Source organism: Hesperophylax consimilis, chromosome 18, assembly GCF_061612785.1.
Source record: "Hesperophylax consimilis isolate HC1 chromosome 18, BYU_Hcon_1.0, whole genome shotgun sequence".
NCBI classification, from domain to species: domain Eukaryota; kingdom Metazoa; phylum Arthropoda; class Insecta; order Trichoptera; family Limnephilidae; genus Hesperophylax; species Hesperophylax consimilis.
In genome coordinates this window covers 32394554-32416426 of record NC_142853.1, presented here as the reverse complement: position 1 = coordinate 32416426, position 21873 = coordinate 32394554, and the positions used below count along the sequence as shown (strand labels likewise).

Here is a 21873-nt window from a genome sequence, read left to right as displayed (position 1 = left end):
TAGAAGTTTTTTTTTCAGGATTGGGATGGAAACATTGTCAAAGGCGCCTTCTATATCTATAAAAACGGCAAGACAAACTTCCTGTTTAGAAATTGATAAATTAATATCAGTGCTGATGATGGCAAGGTTATCTTGAGTGGATTTTTTTTTCCTAAATCCAAATTGAGATGGAGAGAGAAGCTGTTTACTCTCGACAAAAAATTCTAATCGGTTTTTAATTAATTTTTCATAAAGTTTACTGAGGGTGGATGAAAGAGCGATCGGCCTGTAGTTGGATCCAGAATTTGGTGATTTGTTTGTTTTTAAAATAGGGATGATTATTTGACAACTCCAGTCATCAGGCATTATACCAGTCTGGAAGATTTTGTTTAAGATGCTTAAGAAGTGGTTTAGAACATTATCATTACTATTTTTGATTATGCTGTAAGGTATACCATCTCTGCCTGGAGATGAGTCCTTGACTATTGATAAACAATTTTTTAGCTCAATTAAGGTGAATGGAGAGTCTAGCCAATGATTAGACATAGGAGTATTATAGATAGGCGTTATTTCATCTAAGTTAGGTACAGAAGGGGGGGCAATTTTGTCCAAGAATTCATCTATCCATTTAGAATGAGACGCTCGAGGAGATGGTGAACTGAAGGAGGATCGAAATCTTCGGATCATAGACCAAACTTCCGAAATTGGAGTGTTCGGAGATACTGAACTGCAGAAGTTGTACCACCCAGATCTTTTTTTTGACCTCAATACCCTTTTGGCATTGGATTCAGCGTTTTTGTATATAAGATAGTTCTCCATAGTCATATTGTAACGATAGGAAAGAGATTTAGCTTTCCGAATTCTTACTACTTTGGAACATTCCTCATCCCACCAGGGAGTTGGAGGGAGTTTTTTTAAAAGAGATTTAGTTTTAGGGGGAGGATTTGATTTATTTATTGCAGTTATGAGCATTGATTTGAAGTTATTATAGTCATCTTTGACGGAAAATATATTGGTGTCGGGTAAATTTAGTAGGAACTTGTCCAAATGAGAGTTAAATTCATCCCATTTGGTGTGTTTCGTTTTAATCTTTGTCTAAATATGAGACTTGTCCGATTGGAAAGAAGTTTGATAAGTAATGGTGATCGGGAAATGATCACTGGAGCAAGGGTCGGGGGACACCACCCAAGAGGAGAGAGAAGCCAGACTAGTAGAACATATCGAGAGATCCACTGCACTGGGGTTTGTGCTGGGGCGAGAGATCCTAGTAGGAGATCCGTCATTCAAAAGGAAAAGGTTGGATTGATCTAGGAAATCCATCACACTTCGACCATCTCGGTCGGAGAAAGCAGAACCCCAGACGGGGGAATGGGCATTAAAATCGCCGAATATAAAGAAAGGAGGGCTTAGTTGACTTACAATTTGCAACCAAATTTGTTTATTGAAGTGGGCTGTTGGGGGAAGATAGACTGAAATAAAGGATGTGTCCTTTATTTTAGCTGCAACCATTTGGAAGTCAGCATTGGGGGGTTTGATATTATTTATTGGGGAAAATGATATGGATTTCTTAATAAAAAGGGCAGCACCGCCGCCCGAACCTTCCGGGCGGTCGTCGCGGAGACAGGAATACCCTCCCACATTAAAGTGGGTGGATGGAGTAAACCAAGTCTCCGAGATAGCAGCCAAAGAAATAAAGTTGGAATTTAATAGGTTAAGGAGATCAGATTTGTTAGAAATAGCACTTCGGCTATTCCACTGAAGTATTTTGAAATCTTGAAGAGTCATTTTGAATAAATGATTTTAATGTGGAAATAATAGTAGCAGCGTTGGACGGTAGATTAGTTTGAGAAGAAATAAGGTCAATTAGAAGCATAATGAGAGTTTGGATAAATGCAGAATTGTCTTGGGAGAGTTTTTCAGAAAGTTTTAGAGAGTTCATTGAGGACGGATTATAATTATTTGCACACCCATTTGTGGCATTTGAAAGAGGTGAACCATTGGGATTTAAGAGCAGTGAGTTGTGTTGTTGCTGATCGTATCCAGGAGCCGGTTTAGAGATATCGTTTTTGTATGTGAATTTAGTTGAACGAGAAGAAGTTGTTGTAGAAGAGGGAAGAGGGTTGGATGAGGAGTTGCTGGATAAAGCCTCAGCAAATGATTTTTTGACAGGCGGGAATAGTTTAGAAGCCTGCAGAAAAGACAAGTTCTGAGAGGCCATAGAAATTTTTATATTTTTTTGGCGAGATTGTTCTGGGCAAGAAGTGTTGATAGCTGTATGTGAGCCTGAGCAGTTAAAACATTTGGGTGAGGAGGAAGAAGGACATTGGTCAGCTGCGTGGTTTTCTCCACATTTAAAACATCTGGGTTGAGATCTGCATGCAGCTTTGGTATGACCAAAACGGCAGCAATTGAAACATTGAGTGGTGGGATAAGTATACATTTCAACTGGTAATGAGTTGAAGAATAAATATATATGGGAGGGAAGAGATTGACCTTCAAAGGTGATAACTACAGATTGGGAGGGCTTCCAGGAAATTATACCCTCAGAGGAGTCCTTGTAATTTAGCCTCCTGGCTTTTATGGGATTGCCAATGTGTTGGGGGGTTGAAAGTGAAGACAGAATTTCTTCGATGGACAGGTCGGTCGAGATACCTCTGACCAGGCCCATGCGAGTGACATTGAAAGTAGGGATATATGCCTTGAACTTTGAATTAGATGAAATGAAGATATTTTTGATGAAACTGTTGGCAGCTGACCCTGAGAGGAATTCGACGGAGATTCGGAAGCGACCCTCGGCTTTTACACCTCCAGGCTTGATTGAAAGGTTCTTGCTATTTGATAGGAATTTGCCAAATTCAAGAGGGTGGATGGTTTTTCCTTGCTCAGTTTTTTGGGCGTATACTATGAATGGGCCACGGGAATGAGGAGAATAAAAGTTTGTTGGAGGAAGTTGAGAAAGTGCTGGTGGGGATTGTGAAGTCGAAGGAGAGTCAAGTTTTATTGGGGAAGAAGGAGTAAATTTCCTTTTTTTAGTAGAAGTCAAAATGACAGAATCACTGTCAGAAATTTCTCCATTTTCCCCGTCTGGGGGGTCTGGAGAGGGATCTGGGGGCTTTGTAGGGGGTCCAGGAGGGAAATCTTCCTCCATTATTCACAACAGTAAACAACTACAATAATAGTATGGAAAATGACAGAAGTAAAAAAAGGTTATAAATATCTGGAAATCAGCAGCGAAAAGTGACTCCTGGAAGATCAGGAGGGAGAAGAAACCTCAAGGCACAACACACTACACTTTTTTTTTGCCAGAAAACAAAAAAAGAATGGTAAAAAATTAATTTTAGATAGAGCAAAACAAAACAACTGATGACAGCCAAATGTTATTGTTGCAATTTTTTCTGAAATTTTCTTCTTGGTCAGTAAAATGTAATTGCGGTATAAAAGAGCCAGGCAGTATAAAAGAGACAGAGAGCGTGCTAAATGGGTTTGAACAAAAGATACGTACGAAGTTAGTGTCGAAACTGGTTTCCATTCAAATCTACATGGAAGGCATTTCTAGTGGTTATTTTTCTATTCAGTGATTAATGAGTATATTTTTCATATTTTCATCCTGTTCACCGTTATGGCGTTATCTGAAGCGAAAGGGTATAATGTTAAATTTATAGCAGTGATGCTGGCAAAGAGGACTATCAGAGTTTCAGGAATGTTGAAGGAATAATTCACCCAAAAAAACATGTTCATTACTTGAAATATCACATTGCTGCCCAAAACAACACGGAAAATTTGATGAAAAGAGGGATTGACGAATTCGATTTGTTCACGCGAAGATATGTTAATATTAAGGTCTGTCTGTATTTTCCTTATTGCATAATATTATGTCATTTTATCTTACTAATATGCAAGTGTATACTCGTAAAAATATATGTTTACGAGATATGGGAAGGCTGATAGAGATATTGAAATAAGCGTAAGTGCAGGTAACTCTATTAATAGAGAAATGAACGCGGTTGGCGTTAACAAAATTAACTGTCCAAAAAAGCGAAGCTAGCAGTCCACAATGGAGTCCTGGTACCTACCCTTTTTATGGCAGTGAGGCATGGAACTGTCAAAGGAACGATGAAAGTAAGCTGAATGCTGTATCAATGAGATCCCTGATTCGTTTGTGTGGTAAAACCATGCATGTTCGTGTGAGGAATGTGGAGATCCACAAAGAATGCAATGCTGATATAAGCGTTGTGAATATAAGAAAGGAACGCTCAGATAGTTTGGGCATGTAAAGCAGAATGAGGAGAATATATGTCGCAAATGTGTATGGTAGAAAAAGTCAGGGATGCTTGAGAAAGACATGGCACGAACAAGTAAATCAGTTACTTGAGTAAGTAATCTGGATATCTTATGTATATTTATAATTAGTAATAATATGATGTATACATATTTAAAGTGTAATTGAACATGTACATCCTGTTGACAAACTGCTTAATTGTAGTTTAACGGGATAATACTTTAAATAACAATTAAAAAAACCCACGTCAACAGGCAAGGAATGTGTGCCAAAACCGAGTTGTCTGGCGGTCCATCCTTTCTTTAAGAGGAAACTACAAGCCAAAAATGTATATATTCTTGGTATGCCTTATATCGTCATAAATATGGGTAATAGGCATTAAAATTGCTTGATAAAATTATTCTAGACACGCCCAATTTCAAGTACAAAAGTGGTTTTTATTTATTTTGTAAACAATTTTATAAGAAAGCAAAAAATTTTGTCAAGGGAAACTGTCACAGATAATCTTAGTTACAGTATCGTTACAGTTATTTCATTTTAATTGAAAAAAATTTTTTTTTGTAGTTTATATTTATACTTTTTATTAAGTAATTATTTTTTATTTGTATTCTACTCAAGGGAAACGATAAAAAACCATCAATTTACCTAAAACATATTTTTTGGTAATCGTAATGTAAACTAATTCGTTATAAAGATTAATCGAAAATAATGATTTTTTACGCAACAGATTTTGATGGGGTTTTCCACTATCGTTTAGATATTTTCTTCCAAAAGGTTTATAAATATACAACATGTAAATTATACTAAAAATATATTTTCGGGCGCTTACATTGCTAACGCTGGCTAAACCTTATAAGATACATCAAAATAATATACTACGGAATGGTATATTATAAGTATAAAGGCCAACAGAAAAGTCCGTAATGGTATATATCTATCTTCTGAGAATAACTCCCAGCAACAACGCCGGGTACGCGTCAGCTTGTCTCCAATAAGTTATAAGAGTAACTCGGCCGAGCACTCGGCAGGTGTAATTCGGCCTGAAGTGGGCGTGTTTCGTTATCCGAAATTCGTTTTATCATCATAATGAAATTTTCATCTCGGACAGTAAAATGTTATTGCGGTATAAAAGAGCCAGGCAGTATAAAAGAGACAGAGAGCGTGCTAAATGCGCTTGAACAAAAGATACGTACGAAGTTAGTGTCGAAACTGGTTTCCATTCAAATCTACATGGAAGGCGTTTCTAGTGGTTATTTTTCTAGTCAGTGATTAATGAGCATATTTTTCATATTTTCATCCTGTTCACCGTTATGGCGTTATCTGAAGCGAAAGGGTATAATGTTAAATTTATCGCAGCGAAACTGGCAAGGAGGACTATCAGAGTTTCAGGAATGTTGAAGGAATAATTCGCCCAAAAAAACATGTTCATTACTTGAAATATCACATTGCTGCCCAAAACAACATGGGAAATTTGATGAAAAGAGGGATTGACGAATTCGATTTGTTCATGCGAAGATATGGTAATATTAAGGTCTGTCTGTATTTTCCTTATTGCATAATATTACGTCATTTTATCTTACTAATATGCAAGTGTATACTCGTAAAAATATATGTTTACGAGATATGGGAAGGCTGATAGAGATATTGAAATAAGGGTAAGTGCAAGTAACTCATTAATAGAGAACTGAACGCGGTTGGCGTTAACAAAATAAACTGTCCAAAGAAGCGAAGCTAGCAGTCAGTAAATGTGTACGTAGAAAAAGTCAGGGATGCCTGAGAAAGATATGGCACGATCAAGTAAATCACTTACTTGAGTAAGTAATCGAGATATCTTATGTATATTTATAATTAGTAATAATATAATGTATACATATTTACAGTGTAATTGAACATGTACACCCTGTTGAGAAACTGCTTAATTGTAATTTAACGGGATAATACTTTAAATAACAATTAAAAAAGACCACGTCAAGAGGCAAGGAGTGCCAAGACTGAGTTATTTAAATTTTCTTAATGTTTCTTCAATTTTAATTTTAATATCATGATAACCGAATAGGGTTACCGAAACATCATTTTAAAGTTTATTTTAGAAAAGCACACTTGAAATAAAGCTCTAAATAGTATAAAATAAAGTAGATATCCGTGTCTGTCTGTTTGTGTGCTTAGTTCTTATAAACTACGCAACATATTTTGATAGGGTTTTCACTATCCTTTATAAATTTTCTTTCGGAAGATTTATGTATATATATACAACGTGTAAATTATACTTATAGAAAGTAGAGAAAAGTCGATGTTTTGAAATCAAGTCGTAAAAATATATTTTCGGGCACTGCATTGCTAACGCTGGCTAAACCTTATATGATATATGAAAATAATTTTACGGAATTGTATATCTTGAACAGGCCTATAGAAAAGTATCATGTGGTATAAGTCTATCTCCTAAGGATAACCCCAAACAACGCCGGATCACGTCGGCTAGTAATAAATAATGAAATAACACAGAACTTCGCTGTACAAACGTCATGTTGTTATTATGATTTTCTCTTTTATTTCATTCCCTCAATGGACTCTGAACCTAAACTTTGTGAGAATGGATTTGAATTACACTAAACATTATTTAACATTTTGCTTCACTGCATGTGCGATAGTATTGAACTGGTAAACGAATAAGTTTATTTTGTTGTGACTGTCGATTGCAACTTCAAATGGGACATACAAATAAACAAAATTTGTAAAAGGCTAAGGGCAATAATGGGTAGACTGTACATTGTACAAAACGGATGTGTTTCGTTCCTGTGAATATAAGTGTAATCCGTGGAACTATTATATATATTCTTACAAAACTAATTTAAATTACCTACAATCAGTATAAAGTTCGATGGTTGAATTACTAGTTCAACACATTTTTCATTTTTCACAAAGACGAAACTTTTCATTGTTGTATTGGAACTATGTTGCCGGTGCAGGCCTCGTTACGGCACAAAATAATGATTCAACATATATCTGACTCTGCATATAAGAGGAAAGTGGAACATGATCACAATACAAGTACACAACGAATGAATGCATGCTTGTACTAAAACAACAATTGATACGGACCCTGATGCGATCCCTGGAGTATATCGTTCCCAAAATATTCAACACGTCACCAAGTAATATCAACAATTTCAAATCAACAAATAGATTCAGATATGTGTTGAAAATATGGCTCTTTTCCAGAGATACTTTATAACTAGGCGATGATATCAATCAATATTTGATATTCAATGTTGCATGCGGATTTAGCATTATTTTTGATTATGTGTTTCTATAATAATAATAATAATAATCCGTAATATTATGTTTACTTATATTTACATTGTAATTGAACATCCTTTCCACAAACTGATTAATTTGAATTTAACAGGATAGTACTTTTGAGAACATTACAAAATGTTTTCTATGTATTACCTAATGTAATTAATTTGTTTGGGATATCCGACCTTTGACATGATCGTCCTCAAAAATTTAATTCACTTGATCGTTTCGTGGAACGTTCTTCTTTCCAATCACCCCCGTTTCATCTACTTGGTTCTTTTCTCTCCCAACTATTTGTTAGTCTATTTGATGTACCAAGTGTCCGACGCATCTAAGCGGATCTTTCAGAAGGTTCCACGATAACTCAACACAATGACAATTCAACAGGTTCTATTATAGTGATTTGTTTTGGGGGTATTATGCCGTGTTGCGCTACCTCCTTCTTTAGCTAACGTTTCGGACAGCATTGCAGTGTCCATCATCAGGGCAGATCAATCAATCGGTTCTATTGTTTTAAAAAGTGATATAAAGTCAACAAAGCGATGAAAAAACTAACCTATAAACCAAACCAATGTAACCTGTTTAACCTAGTTTGGTTTCCGTTTTCGTGCCCCGGGCTCACGATTAATTTTAATTAAAGCTTATTTGATATCAAAATACCAATGTAAAATTGTACCTATTAACTCCCACCTATGTATTGGAAGTTCCTTCCGTCCTACAATAAGTTTTGTAACTCGTCGGGATTACTCTAGCAAGAAATAAAAATAATAAAAGTAAGTATATATTCACGTTTCCTTCTCTTTGCACGGAGTCAATAATACTCAAAGTACTTTAAAACAGTTTTATTTACAAACTAAAATGATGTGATGAACGTGGCTACAACTTATCTTTATAGCCGACAAACATGCAATCATGTCGTGAATCTACAAGGGAAGATATATCCTGATGGATTGTGTTTTACTCGTTTAAATTCCTGCGCCATAGACAAAGGGCAATGAGAGACGCGAGAACAGGAGAGGTGTTTGTCATTGACAGAAGTTGATAGTACTTGCCTACTATGTTTACAGAGCATACATAAACAGACTTCCTAATAATCAAACGGTTGCGCGTATAATAATTCAATGCAAATAAAGCAACATGACGATTCTATAACGTTGTGCATAAATGGGACAATCAAACTGTGGGACATATTGAATTATCTGTCAAATTAATGCGGAATTTCGATTGCTTTCATAGAGTTGTTTCGTATACTTTATAATGCAGTGTACAAGTCAAAACAAAAACTTTTCAGATATCAAATTCATAAACTGTGAGAACGTCTGTTGGTTGGTTGAGTAACAAATGCCTATTTTTAATTAAAATATATTTTTGTATTTTTCGTTTTAAGATATTTAAAATATTGTCCCAGAGATTGAAAAAATGGAAAAAAAAAACAATATAAAATTTAATTTTCTTGACTTATAATTTTTATACATAGCATTTCATTTTTTTAAATATGAATACGGTACAAGAGTCCTAATTGCTCCCAACCGTCTAAAGCCAGTGAGACTATGGCATCCCCAATTGGGGTATGTTGTGAGGCTGAAGGTAGTGGGGAAGGGAAGGAGATGGAGAGAGGAAGGTGGAGGAAGTACCTTGCTATACAGATCACGACTAATGAAATTTCAATTCTAAATGGGTTTTACACCACGGCGATACTGAGCGTATTGTACACTCTGGAACGTGCCTCATGCATACTATATATTATTTTAAATTGTGAAATAACACAAATCCATCAAATAAAATTTACTTGCGCACGATGGGATTTTAGCCGATCGAGCCTTACCTCTCGATTCAAAGTCGAGAGCCTTACCTCTCGATTAAACTAATTCGGAAGTTCTTGATCAAAAGTATCAGCGAACTTTAACGAACTCTTCTGACAAGCATGTTAGTTATTGGGTTCTTTGTTTTTGGCGTTAATATGTTTTTTTCAGCATGTCTTATTTTCTCAATAAACTAGTTTTAGAAAATATCTACTTGACTCAAACAAATATTAATTTGGTTAGCTATAAGAAATAGCAATTAACAAAAAGCTAAAGCCTTCGCAAAAGATTTTATTTATTTATTTTTACAACAAAGAGACATTTTTATGATCGAAAATTTTGAGTTACTACTAGAAACAAAAAAGGTCAGAACACACCATTAAATATTTGAATGTTATCGGTTTTTTCACCGATAAAAAAAATAAAATATCATAATTTGTTAGGTTCTCTTTGTTCTGACTCAAGTTTTTGGTGAACCCTGTCGTTCCATGTCTTGTTGTGGCATCCTCGCTATATTTCTCCATTCGCTTACTTGTCATGCTCTACTCTCCTGACACTCCTTTCTTAGTCAATCCGCTCTACATCTCCAAATCATCTGAGGAGGTCAATAAAGTGCATCTGTGCACACGCACTGTTGCTACATTAATGGGGAGCTGTACCGAATTTATCGAACCCAAAATTCACTAGATGACTACCATTTCACCTATATGGAGGTATTTACCAAGATCGCCGAAAAACGGTCGAGTTCAACGGAGGGCGATGGATTCAAAATAATTTATGTGAAACAATATTGGAGTTCAACGGAGGACAAAACTCGTCAGCAGTAGTATTGGAACGAGGAAGTTTTACCGTACATAAATATTAAAATTGTTTGATTTCATACCGATCCGAGTGGTACTGACCTTACTGTTAACCGAAAAAATCGAAGTACGTGTGACGTCACTTGTACCCCATAAGATTTCCATAATTTTGGCGTTTTGTTGAAAAATGTAAATAAGTTTGAAAATCATTTAACTATGATACCGACATTTGTAAAAAAAATCTGTTATTTAAGTTAGAAGGTGAACATTCACAAAATAAAGAAGTGACTGGAATTCCGTATTATGTAAAAAAATAATATGTTACCTGTAGGCCACCATGTACTCCTTGAAGGAGCTGACTCCCACCAGGTCCAGTCCCTCTCTCATCTCCATGTACATGTCGTACCTCTCGTGTTGGGCGAAGAATCTAGAACGTTGGTCTTCAAATTCTGGAAAACGAGAACAGAATCAGAACTCATAAATACACCGTACAAGGTGTATTGAACATAGGTCTTAGACTGTGGAATAATAGTGAATGTAAGGGTAACCGAACTACTCGAGACAATGACAATTCAATACATCTTTAAAAGAAATATGAAGATGCTCTGAAGAACTAGCGTCATTCATTCATTTGGCTCTGGTGCATAGTCGGTAAATATGCCAAAAATTCGTCCAACATACAGTTGACTATTGTTATAGCGGGTCGAATCTATGGCTCTTTCTAATTCTAATTTTTTAAATTCTAATTCAATATCTCGGCTGTGAAATGATTTGTCGGCCTCTGTGTTTCCTCCCTCCTACAACATTGATCTCATCAAGACCCGGATACAATATGACATAACCCCCGAGGGAAATTATTTTCGTTATGGCCTCTGTGTGGCGTTAATTCCAAAAAGCATTCACTTTACACTTTTAAAAAATCCTTTCTGAATTCCCAGAGAAAATACATGGTGCAAAAAGCACTGAATTCGACCACTTTCGAACTTTTGTAAACCGTTAAATCCGAAATGAAAGTTCATACACTTGCATAACCATTGCAGATATCGCAAGTTGCAGTGATGCAATTTTCATATTTCCCAATGCGTTCTGTGCCGATACGTGGTTATAACCAGTGGCGGTTTTCTCTGATGTGTGGATGTGCAGAGAACTCCCAAAGAATAACTACGGCAAACAAGGTTCACTTGCATTATAATATTACTACAGTTTAAACAACGCGCCACTACTCCGTAGTAAAAACACCTATCCGTACGAATGAACGTCCCGTCACAATTCTTTATAACATTACGTGCATCTCAATATTTGCTTTATTTTTTATCAAGTAAATGATTACATGTTTATTTACTTATTTCTGATTTTCAATAATTATTTAGTGCACCGATTTTAATGAGGTAAACTTCTATTTTCATTAGAATAACTTTATTCATTGCTACTTTTTTACATTTGTATCACAAATGTATTTTTCAATGGACGTATTATTTCAAGTCGCTAGTGTACAGGTATTTAACGATATTTTTACGATTAGTTTTAAATTTAATTTATTTATTATTTATTACTTTATTAACGTCCTTTTTAGGGGCTTTTACATATGAATAGTAAACATTATATATTAATACAGTACATATTTATAATACATAACTAAACTGCCTCAGAGACAATCTTTTGTATTTGTCAAGTGATAAATTAAAGATGTCCACTAACTCGGTATAATTATTTCCCTCCATAAGTGTTCTGAGTAATGAGGAATACATATGGTAGTTAGTACCAGAATTTCTGCACTGAAATAAATCCCGACTTCTAGTATTACGTAGTGGAATACGAAAGTTTATTAATGCAAGAAATTCTAGACCATCAAATGCATCATTTAAAAATTTATAAATAAATACTTTCATTTAATTTTACATAAATCAGTGAAAATTAAAGTATATTTATTTAATTAAAAAAAAGAGTTGAAGTTCAATTAAATTGCTGGAATACCAATTTTAAAACTTAGAATAGGTTGTACATGAGTATTGTAATGTTTGACTTCTAACAAAGGCAAAATATAACAGTTTAATACACTTAATATTGTTGAAATTTCTAGTTAACCTTGTTATACATTCCAAACAAATAATTGTGCTTATTCTTTTTGTAACGGTTTTCTAGATCTGCAGTCTTTCAAAATGATATGACTCTATATATACAATGAAAAAGGTAGGCTGCTCATAAAAAGCCAATTTTCTTTCCTTTTTAAAATTGTTTTAATGTTTAACTCCCAATGATTCAGACCACGAACCGCCACTGGTCATAACTGTGTAGTTACACTATTATATATGTACGGCGTACATTCTCTTTATATTGGTAACCCAGCTTTCAGGTTTCAGGAATACTTTCAGAAGTCTGGAAGGTTTTAGGTAGGCACTCTGCTCGAACATTCCGCGAATTCAATGCGGCAAAAAAGATTTTGCTATGTAATAAATATTTCGGCCAATTGATTTGATATACCTTGAGGTATAGAAATTGTGCTTTAAATTATGTAATAACACGTTAAACGTACAATATTAATAAAAGCAATTTTAAAATCATTTTAACCGCCGTTCGTGTTATCAAGGTGGGAATTCAAAATAGAGTAACTTAGAATTACAGTAGGCGACACATACGGTAGCTACGAAAATACAGAGCGCTTATAGCGTGGTCTGTCACAGGCTTAACTCAAATGAAACACATTTTTGAATTCATGCAATATTTCATCTGATCTAAATAGTCTAAATAGTATAAAAGAAATTCGCTATCCGCGTCTATCTGTTTGTGCGCTTAGTTCTTCTAAACCATGCCACGGATTTTCATAGGGTTTTCACTATCATTTAGAGAATTTCTCACGGTAGGTTAATATATATAATACATGATATATGTACAATACAAATTATATGTATATAAACTAGAAAAAAGTTTTGCAATCAAGTCGTAAAAAATATATATTTTTGGGGGCTTACATTGCTAACGCTGGCTAAACCTTATGAGATACTTCAACATATTGTACTACTTTAAAAGGCCTACAGAAAAGTGTGCAATAGATGATATATGTCTATCTCCTATGTATAATCCCCAGCAACGCCGGATAATAGAATAATAATATTTTGAATAAAATAAATTAATAAAAAAGTTCAATATCAAACGCAGTAAAACACATAAGGCAGTGGGAACATAGTCATTCTACTCCTTCCCCCTTACTAATAAATAAACGTATTTTTAATTTTACTGCGTAAAAACGTAAAAACGTAGAGAAAAGTCGACCAACGCCGGGTATCAGCTAATAACTCCTAATTTGACATTCTTATTGATTAGTCTAACTATTTGATATCCAACATTTCATTATTTTTTTATATTGTTAGATATTGTTTATTTATGGATTCTGATTTATTTATTTAACAATTAAAGAAATCATTAAACATTTCATTGTACGTATAGAATGCGTATAATCTTATGTTATGTCAAGTAAGAATGATGTATACTGTAAATGTTTTGTATACATATATTATTAAATATTATATAGAGGGTGTTAAGGTACGTACATCATCTACTTTAACCAGTGATTCCTGACATAATTTTTTCTCCGGTGAAGTGTTTAATGTTGTTGTTGTTGTTGTTTTTTTTAAAATAATTTTCAAGAAAAAACATAGAAAATCAGTAGAAATTCTACATAGGTGTTATTGTGTTTCACACTTTTGTCGTGTTTGGTGCCCACCAAAATTGACGATCCCGAAATTGATGACGACTATTAGTGGATCAGCTTTGGTCAAAGGTTATGTTTATATTCTTGTCAGCTGATCACAAGTTACAGAAAAGCTGAAACGGACCGAGAATAGGCATTTAACAGAGACAGTCGCAATGTAAACCATCATAAGCATGTTTTTTACATGCTAATTACCTGGCATATGCAGATGATAAAAAATATACTTAGTTATTAAATCAATCAAAGACTGCATTAAACTTCAAGAGGACCTCAATCGTCTCTTTGTCTATTGCGAATTAAACAAACTTGTTATTAACATCGCAAAATGCAATAAATTAACATTTACACGTAATAAAAATAAAATATCCTTTGTATACACACTAAACGGCACACACATCAATGAAGTAAAATATATCAGGGACCTTGGGGTAACACTGAATGTTAAATTAAACTTTATCCAACACACTGATGACATCATTAACAAAGCCAATAAAATGCTGGGATTTATAATTCGCATAGCAAAACCCTTCGACAACATAAACACTCTATATTCCCTTTACACCTCATATATTCGCCTGCACTTGGAACACTGTACAGTGTACACCGATCTGGACTCCTTTATACTAAGCCCATATCGAAAAAATAGAAAGAATTAAAAAAAAAATTAATCACATAAATTATAAACTAAACTTACACTTCTCAAATTATACCGAATCCATTAAATTTCATAATTTTAACTCCCTCCAAACACGACGTCTAATTTTTGATCAAATCTTATTATTTAAAATCCTAAATAATTGTCTGGACTCACCAAAACTTACCAATTTAATAAATCTTCATATTCCGTCTAGATCAACCCGACAATTTGATTTATTTTATCTACCCTTGTGTAGAACAAACATTCGAAAAAAATCCCCAATTCCTCGTATATGTGCACAATATAATACAACATTTTACAGCATTGACATTTTTGGTAATAACCTAAAGAAATATCGATATGAAGTAATGCGTACGATCGATTATTAATATGACAGTGTGGAATGTATCGGGAGCATCTCCTATCCTCTTCCTAATTTCCTCTTCCTCTCCCCTTCCTTTAACACCAAATTAATTTTAAGATACTAAAACTTCATTTATAATGCACTTTAACATAAGAAACTTCTGTGGCTTGACTTCAGTTAACTTGTAAATTTATCTCGTATATTATATAAAAGCTGTTTGTTTTTTACAAAATAAATAAATAAATAAATAAGTCGATTTTATTTATTATCAAATGTGAGTGTTTGAAAAAACCCTCCCTTAACTTATTAAAAAAAAAAACAAACACATTGAAGATTTTAGAAAAAAACTCTGTAGTATGTAGTTATTAATGAGTGTGAAATTTAATTAATTATACTTATTTTTACATCACTAGGGCTAGAATATTAATTTTTTATGTGGATGCCGTAAGAGTCCCAACTGCTCCGTCTGGAGCTAATGAGACTATGACCCGCCTTGGGTATGTTGCGACGTTGAAGATAGTGGGGAGGGGATGGAGATGGGAAAGAGGAAGGTTGGAAAGTACCTGGCTATTTATATTTGGTCACCAAACACGACTAAAGCCATTCTAAGCAACGTTTCAGTTCTGAATGGTGGTCTCATGCCAAACTGAGAGTATCTTCCAATTGCTATTTTCTGGCCCACTAAAAACCAGTGAAACGTCTTTTGAAGCGAAACTCTTTTTTCGCGATAAGTGATATTTTTTTCTTCTTGTTAAGGTTTTTTTATTCTGTCGTTTTCTTGGGAAAATGAAAGGAATTATTTTCAGTCGAGGGTTTTATCTGACACTGTATCACAGTAAAGATTAAAGAGACGAAGAGGAGTGACGTACCACTGGCAGCCTCTATGTTGGAGAAGGCGAACCCTTTGCTGAATCTTATCTTGGTGATGGGACCCCTGGAGTCAAGTATGAGGTTTCTGGAGACGTCCTTGAAGCCACAGTACGCATGCGCGAAGGTTGATGATGCGCTGTGAGAGTTGACCCTCTCAAAATACACCTGGAATGTAAACAGATGTGTTATTTGTCGTGAAAAGACGAACGGAAAAATAAATATTTTCAAGCAATAATTAGAAACACCTATATGAATTGAAAAAATCTTCCGAGTAAAAAATAAGTTCCGCTGACCGGAATTGAACCCCCAGCCTTTTAATTGCCGGTCAGTTAATTCCCGTTATTGCTTAAAAATAATATGTTAACCTTTGTACTATGCATAAAAAACCTTGTCTCTTAACCCTTCAGGTTTTTAAATATTTTTACCAACAATGGTGAATTTTCTTGGAATTTCGAAATGCTCCCGAGGTATCTAAAATGTTCTTCATATTACTTATTTTGGAAGTTGTCGCTAAAATAAATGCTATTTTAGAAACCAGATTAAAAACACTTAATCTTTCTAAAAAATATATTTTTAAATCAAACATGAAAATGTTAACAAAAAACTTACCAGGACATTTTGACTCGGAACGTCCATAATTTTGAAATAATTCGATATTTATAAAACATATTCCTTTTGTGTAGGTAATTAGTAGAGACCGGATTATATGCAACAAAAATAGCCCAAAATTTGCATGCAAATATGCAATAAAAATAGCTAAAATATGCACGAAAATCCATAAAAAGGGTCAAAATATGCAACATGAAATAATACAGGAAGTCGTAGTTTTACATATTTTTTTTTATTTTAGTAAGCTATTAGTTCTCAAGGATAACAATTACATTTTCGAAAATATCAATTATAAAATTATTTAACAATAAATTTTAGAATTTACCTTTAAAAACGTATATGACTAAGTACTTTTCTAAATGTTCTGTAGACAATATGTGTCTACGATCGCTTAATATATTTTTGTAAGCGGAAAAGGAACGTTCTACGTCTACTGATGTGGCTGGACAGAATTTAAATTTGGGTGCGATTTTTGAACTTATTGTTCCGGGCAAAATTTCACCTGCCCCGTTGATGAAGTTATCAATTTGGCACAAAGGTTCAAACCCTGGGTTATTATTCAGTATGTTTTCAATTTTTTCGTTGAGTTTACTCGGGAATAGCTTTGGCAACGAGGAATTCATAAGGCGAATTTCCTTCATAACCTGAATAGATGCATTCAACGCCAATCCATGAGTTTCTAGCGTTTTTATACTTGCAGGTATGTAGGCGAAATGAGTGGTAATCATACAGTGGGTGGCCAAATTATTATACTCAAACAAAAAAACGTCGCTATCTGTGAAAGTGGTGGCTATAATTAATTTATTATTGGAAAAATGTTATGATTTTTCAATTTACTGATTAGCCACTATATCTGGCAACACTTTCATCAGTGTGGCAACACATAAATGTTTTTTTTATCAAAATGGCGGCTGCTAGTATCAGTACATGTCGAAAATTTTACTGTGCTGGCTTGTGAGAAGTCTTCGAAAAAAATCTTGGCTTCAGTGTTATCGACTTATTATTCAGTAAGTGTTCGATTTTTTTACATTTAGAATTATTCTAGTACTCGATCAATACATTGTGATCATGTTTTAGTTAGTTTTTGTTTTTTTTTGTTTTTTTATTGGTTGTCAACCGACCTAACCTAAAAATGTTTATTAACAGATATGGGGAAGTGTGCTGACCTCACACCAAGGAAAAAAGCACAGATTTCGACAATGTTACGGCATTGTCAATATACCCAGCGTCAAATTGCTGATTTGTGTGATGTATCACAGTCCAGTGTGCGTAATATCAAGCAAAAATTGGACGCCGAAATACCGATCAAGGAGGATCGAGTCGGTAAATGCGGGCGAAAACGCATTACAACACCTCGAACTGAGCGAGAAATACGTCGCATTACACTTGAAAACCGTCGAAAGCCACGGCTCATCATAAAACAAATTCTTAATGATAATGGAGTACAAATATCAGAGCGGACTCTCAGGCGAAGATTTGTAGAAATGGGACTGAAATGTTGTCGGCCACTAAAAAAACCAAAACTCACTCCTGCCATGAAGGCCAAACGTCTGGCCTGGGCCAAGGAGCATCGACACTGGACACAGGAAGACTGGAGCAAGGTTTGAATAACCCTAATACAAGAATACACATGGTTAGAGTATCGTTTTTTACACATTTATACAAAAACAATTTCTTGCAGGTTTGTTTCTCGGACGAGTCGTCAATACAGATTCTCCAAGATAAAACTGAGTTTGTTCGGCGAAAGACGCATGAAAAATTCAATGAAGACTGCATTGTGGAACGTGTAAAGCATCCTGCTTCAGTGATGATATGGTCCGTCATCAGCAGTAAAGGGACTGGAAGGCTGTACATCGTCCAAGGAACTATGCGTCAGGATCAGTATAAGAAAGTTCTGGAGGAAAAACTGATCCCACAGGTAGCAGAATGGTTCCCTAATAGGAATTTTATATTTATGCAAGACTCTGCTCCCTGTCATAAAGCCAAATCTATCACAGAATACCTAAAAAACAAACAGATTAATACCCTGAACTGGCCTGGAAACTCGCCCGACTTGAATCCTATAGAAAATGTGTGGGCAGTCCTGAAAACTGAAATTTCAAGGGATAAAATTATAACAAACAAAAGAGAACTGATTGAGAATATCATTAGAGTATGGCACAACACTCCAAAACTCCAAGAAGTAGCCATATCATGCATTGAAAGGATGCCACGCCGCGTTCAAGCCGTCATAGAAGCTAAAGGCGGAGTAACCAAATACTGAATAATATGTATTTCTCTTTTAATAGACTATTCAACTTATCTACACATGTTTAATTTGTATTCCTAAATACACTTACTAGTATTAAAACAATATATACTAGTATATATTGTATATATTGTTTGTTATTTCATAACAAACTGACAAAATACAAATAAATAGTTTTGAGTATAATAATTTGGCCACCCACTGTAGCTAGGTTTTTTTAATACTGGCGTCGTCAAACGATTCTTTGCACTGGAAAACTGCCAAAGCCTCTGCACTATCGAAGTCATTGATAACACCCTTGACGGCTTCAAAATGTTCATGGTAAAACATCGTAGCTTCGATCCATGTACCCCAACGTGTTATTACTGGCTCAAGAGGTAAAGGGATATTTGGCAGTTTTTCTTTGTAGGCCTTTATACGAGCAGGCGCCTTAAGAAATACTTTCTTTGCTGATGAAATCAGGTTATTTACATTCGCAAAGTGGATCTCACTTCTTCGGCGAGTCTGTGAATTCCGTGAGCAAAACACGTCACATGAATCAAATTGGGATAAAATACTTGGAGGGCTTTGCCTGCTTTGATCATATAGGGGGCAGCATCTGAGAGCAACGCATACACATTTTCATCCGCAGAAGATTCAGGAAATATTTAATTTTATACCCTCATTCACAAATCTGGCGATCGTAGAATGATTTGCCTTTTCAAGTTCTCAGCAGGCCACCAAATAGGAAGGTGAAGGTTCAAGTTTTAATGCACCAACAATCAAATTTGCAATGTAACGGCCACAAGTGTCGGTGGTTTCGTCAGCTGAAATCCATATGATGTTATCCTTGAGTTCATTGCGTATTTCTTCCAGCACATGTAGATAAATTGATGGTATGTAATTTTTAAGTAAAGTAGATTCATCCGGTATATTTTGATTTATGCAATATTTTCTGAGAAAATCCTTCAAGGCAGGATTTGTCAGTTTGTATAGAGGGATATTGCTTGCAAGAAATGCTTCACATAGATCCATGCTAAAGTGATTTTGTTTTTTTTTTGTTTTTAATGAGTTTTTATTATTCACAATGTACATTTGATACGTATAAATTTTTTTATAAAATTAGCGACCGGTTTCTTGATGATAACGGTGATATAACGGTGATTTTGTTGTTTACCTTTGGAGGTTACTTCACTGTTACTACTACTTGCCACTGTAAAAACTTGTTGTCGTGGGCCCTTCTTCTGCACTCCTGCGATATGAACACTGGTTTTGACATGCTGGTCTATTTGGAACTTTTTTGTGCTAGAAATGTTTTTCTCGCAAACTCGGCAGTATAAAACTTTTCCGTCGTATGTAAATATTCCAGGATATTCAGCTATCCACGTATGGGCACTTTTTTATCAGGGGGCATGGTTCACTTTCACAATGTACAACTTCGTGCAAACAAACAAAACACTAGACGAAACTCTAAAGAACAGCGCGTGCGACCAGTCAAAAACAAAATTCGAAATTCACTGAATTACCATAAAAATATACCAAATCACCCCTCATACGAATAAATGAATTGTTTTCGACAATTAGCCGAATTAAGCCAAGTAGGCGCGAGCGCAGGCGAATATGAGAGAGGTTCCCCCCCGCTCCGGCCGCCGGCCGTAGCGATCAGTAAGATCAGTTATCAGTTCTTCGCTCAGCTTCGCTGGCCGCGCGCCTTGCTATCTGACGTCTATAGTGTCGCTATGTGAGGCATCTGAACGATATCAAGCGTATATACGCAAGATCTCAAATTATTTGCTAAAATATGCAACTACCGCTGAAAAGGGTCTAAATATGCAAATATGCAAATGCATATAATCCGGTCTCTAGTAATTAGTAATAAAACTGTCACTTGACTTTTTGTACCGTTTGTACAATAAAAAATATAAATAATTTTTAATCTTTCAACTGTCAATGAAATTTGACAAATTTTTAAATTTTATCCTTGCAATAATTTATAAATATTTGATACAAACTGTGAAGAATAATTATTTATCTTTACAATGACGAAAATATCACATATCTACGCATTATAGAAAAAAAAATTAAAAATACTTTTATAATGTATTGACGCCCCGGTCAGATCTGTTCTTCAGAGGCTATAATGGAATATGATGTTTGTGGCTAGTAATGTCCTTCCGAGGTCTGAAGGGTTAAACATTAGTTCATCATTAAAAATAATAAATAGTTTCATGAGTTTAAAATACGGAAGTAAAATAGATAGATTCTTTAGTTGGCTTGAAAACACTTGCTGACGCAATTATATGCAAATCCCTTTTAAGGGCCCACTATTCGAATTTCATCCAATTTCCGAGATATTTTTCTTAAAAGTTTGAAGTTTTTAAGCTCTTAAAAAAATATATGTTATTCTTTAAGATAGTATCTATTTGTTCCAAAAGCCGAAACGGTAATTATTTGAAATTCCCTCGATAGAAATAAATCGCAAAGTATGCTCCGAAAAATATTATTAACACTTTTATTTCTGTTATTTTACAAGTTATATGTATGAAAAAAATCACAATGCTTCTTTTAATGCTACTCAATAGACCCCAAAAGTAATTTTTGCTATTTTTGAAATACGCCGTGATTTATTAAACATTTTCACAACTGTCGCTTACGCCTATTGCTTTTAAATCATATTTATTATAGCGCGCTCGCTCCGACTTGAAGATTAACCTATCTTTATTTGAAAAGTTCATTCGCCAACTCGAGGGCTTTGGGGGCAGACGTGTCGTTCATCGTTCTATGATCTACAGACGTGCGATTACGTGCAAATATTTGAATTTATAAAGATAATTTTTACGCGTGTAAAGTTTATGAGTTAATAAATATTGTTTTTTTAAAGATGGGAAATACACGAAAGATATCCCGTATTTCAAAGAAAAAATGTTATCTCATAAAATTATATCCTATCTAATAGGTGAGAAGAAAAAAATACAATTTTTGATTTATAAGCTTATAATTATTATAAACGATAATTTACTATAAAAATTAATAATTCATATTTTTATTTATGTATTGTGTAGTAAAAAGTTATTATTTTTTTTTCAGAATAGGTACTTTGGGAAATAAAACTAATTCCAATGCATTAGAAATTACGGGGTAAATTTTTATTAATTTAGTTTTCTTGTTGTCTTGTCTCTTTTCTTGTTCCTATACGATCGTGATTTATTTGCGAATTAACTTTCTACGTACACAAATACACACGTCACTTTACATCTGCTCCTTAGAGTAATATTACTCTAAGATCTGCTCTAATGATTC

The 21873-nt window shown here is 34.5% G+C and overlaps 1 protein-coding gene across 1 annotated transcript in view; it reads right to left on the bottom strand.

The window, feature by feature from the left end:
* Positions 1-21873, bottom strand: part of LOC149415673 (transmembrane protein 151B-like) — a 109877-nt gene that overhangs the window by 24290 nt on the left and 63714 nt on the right. The window contains exons 4-5 of the mRNA XM_089642411.1: positions 15737-15902; positions 10483-10606 (exon numbers count right to left, since the gene is read on the bottom strand). Of these exons, the coding sequence (XP_089498537.1) occupies positions 10483-10606; positions 15737-15902 (290 nt within the window). The remainder of the gene's footprint in view (positions 1-10482; positions 10607-15736; positions 15903-21873) is intronic.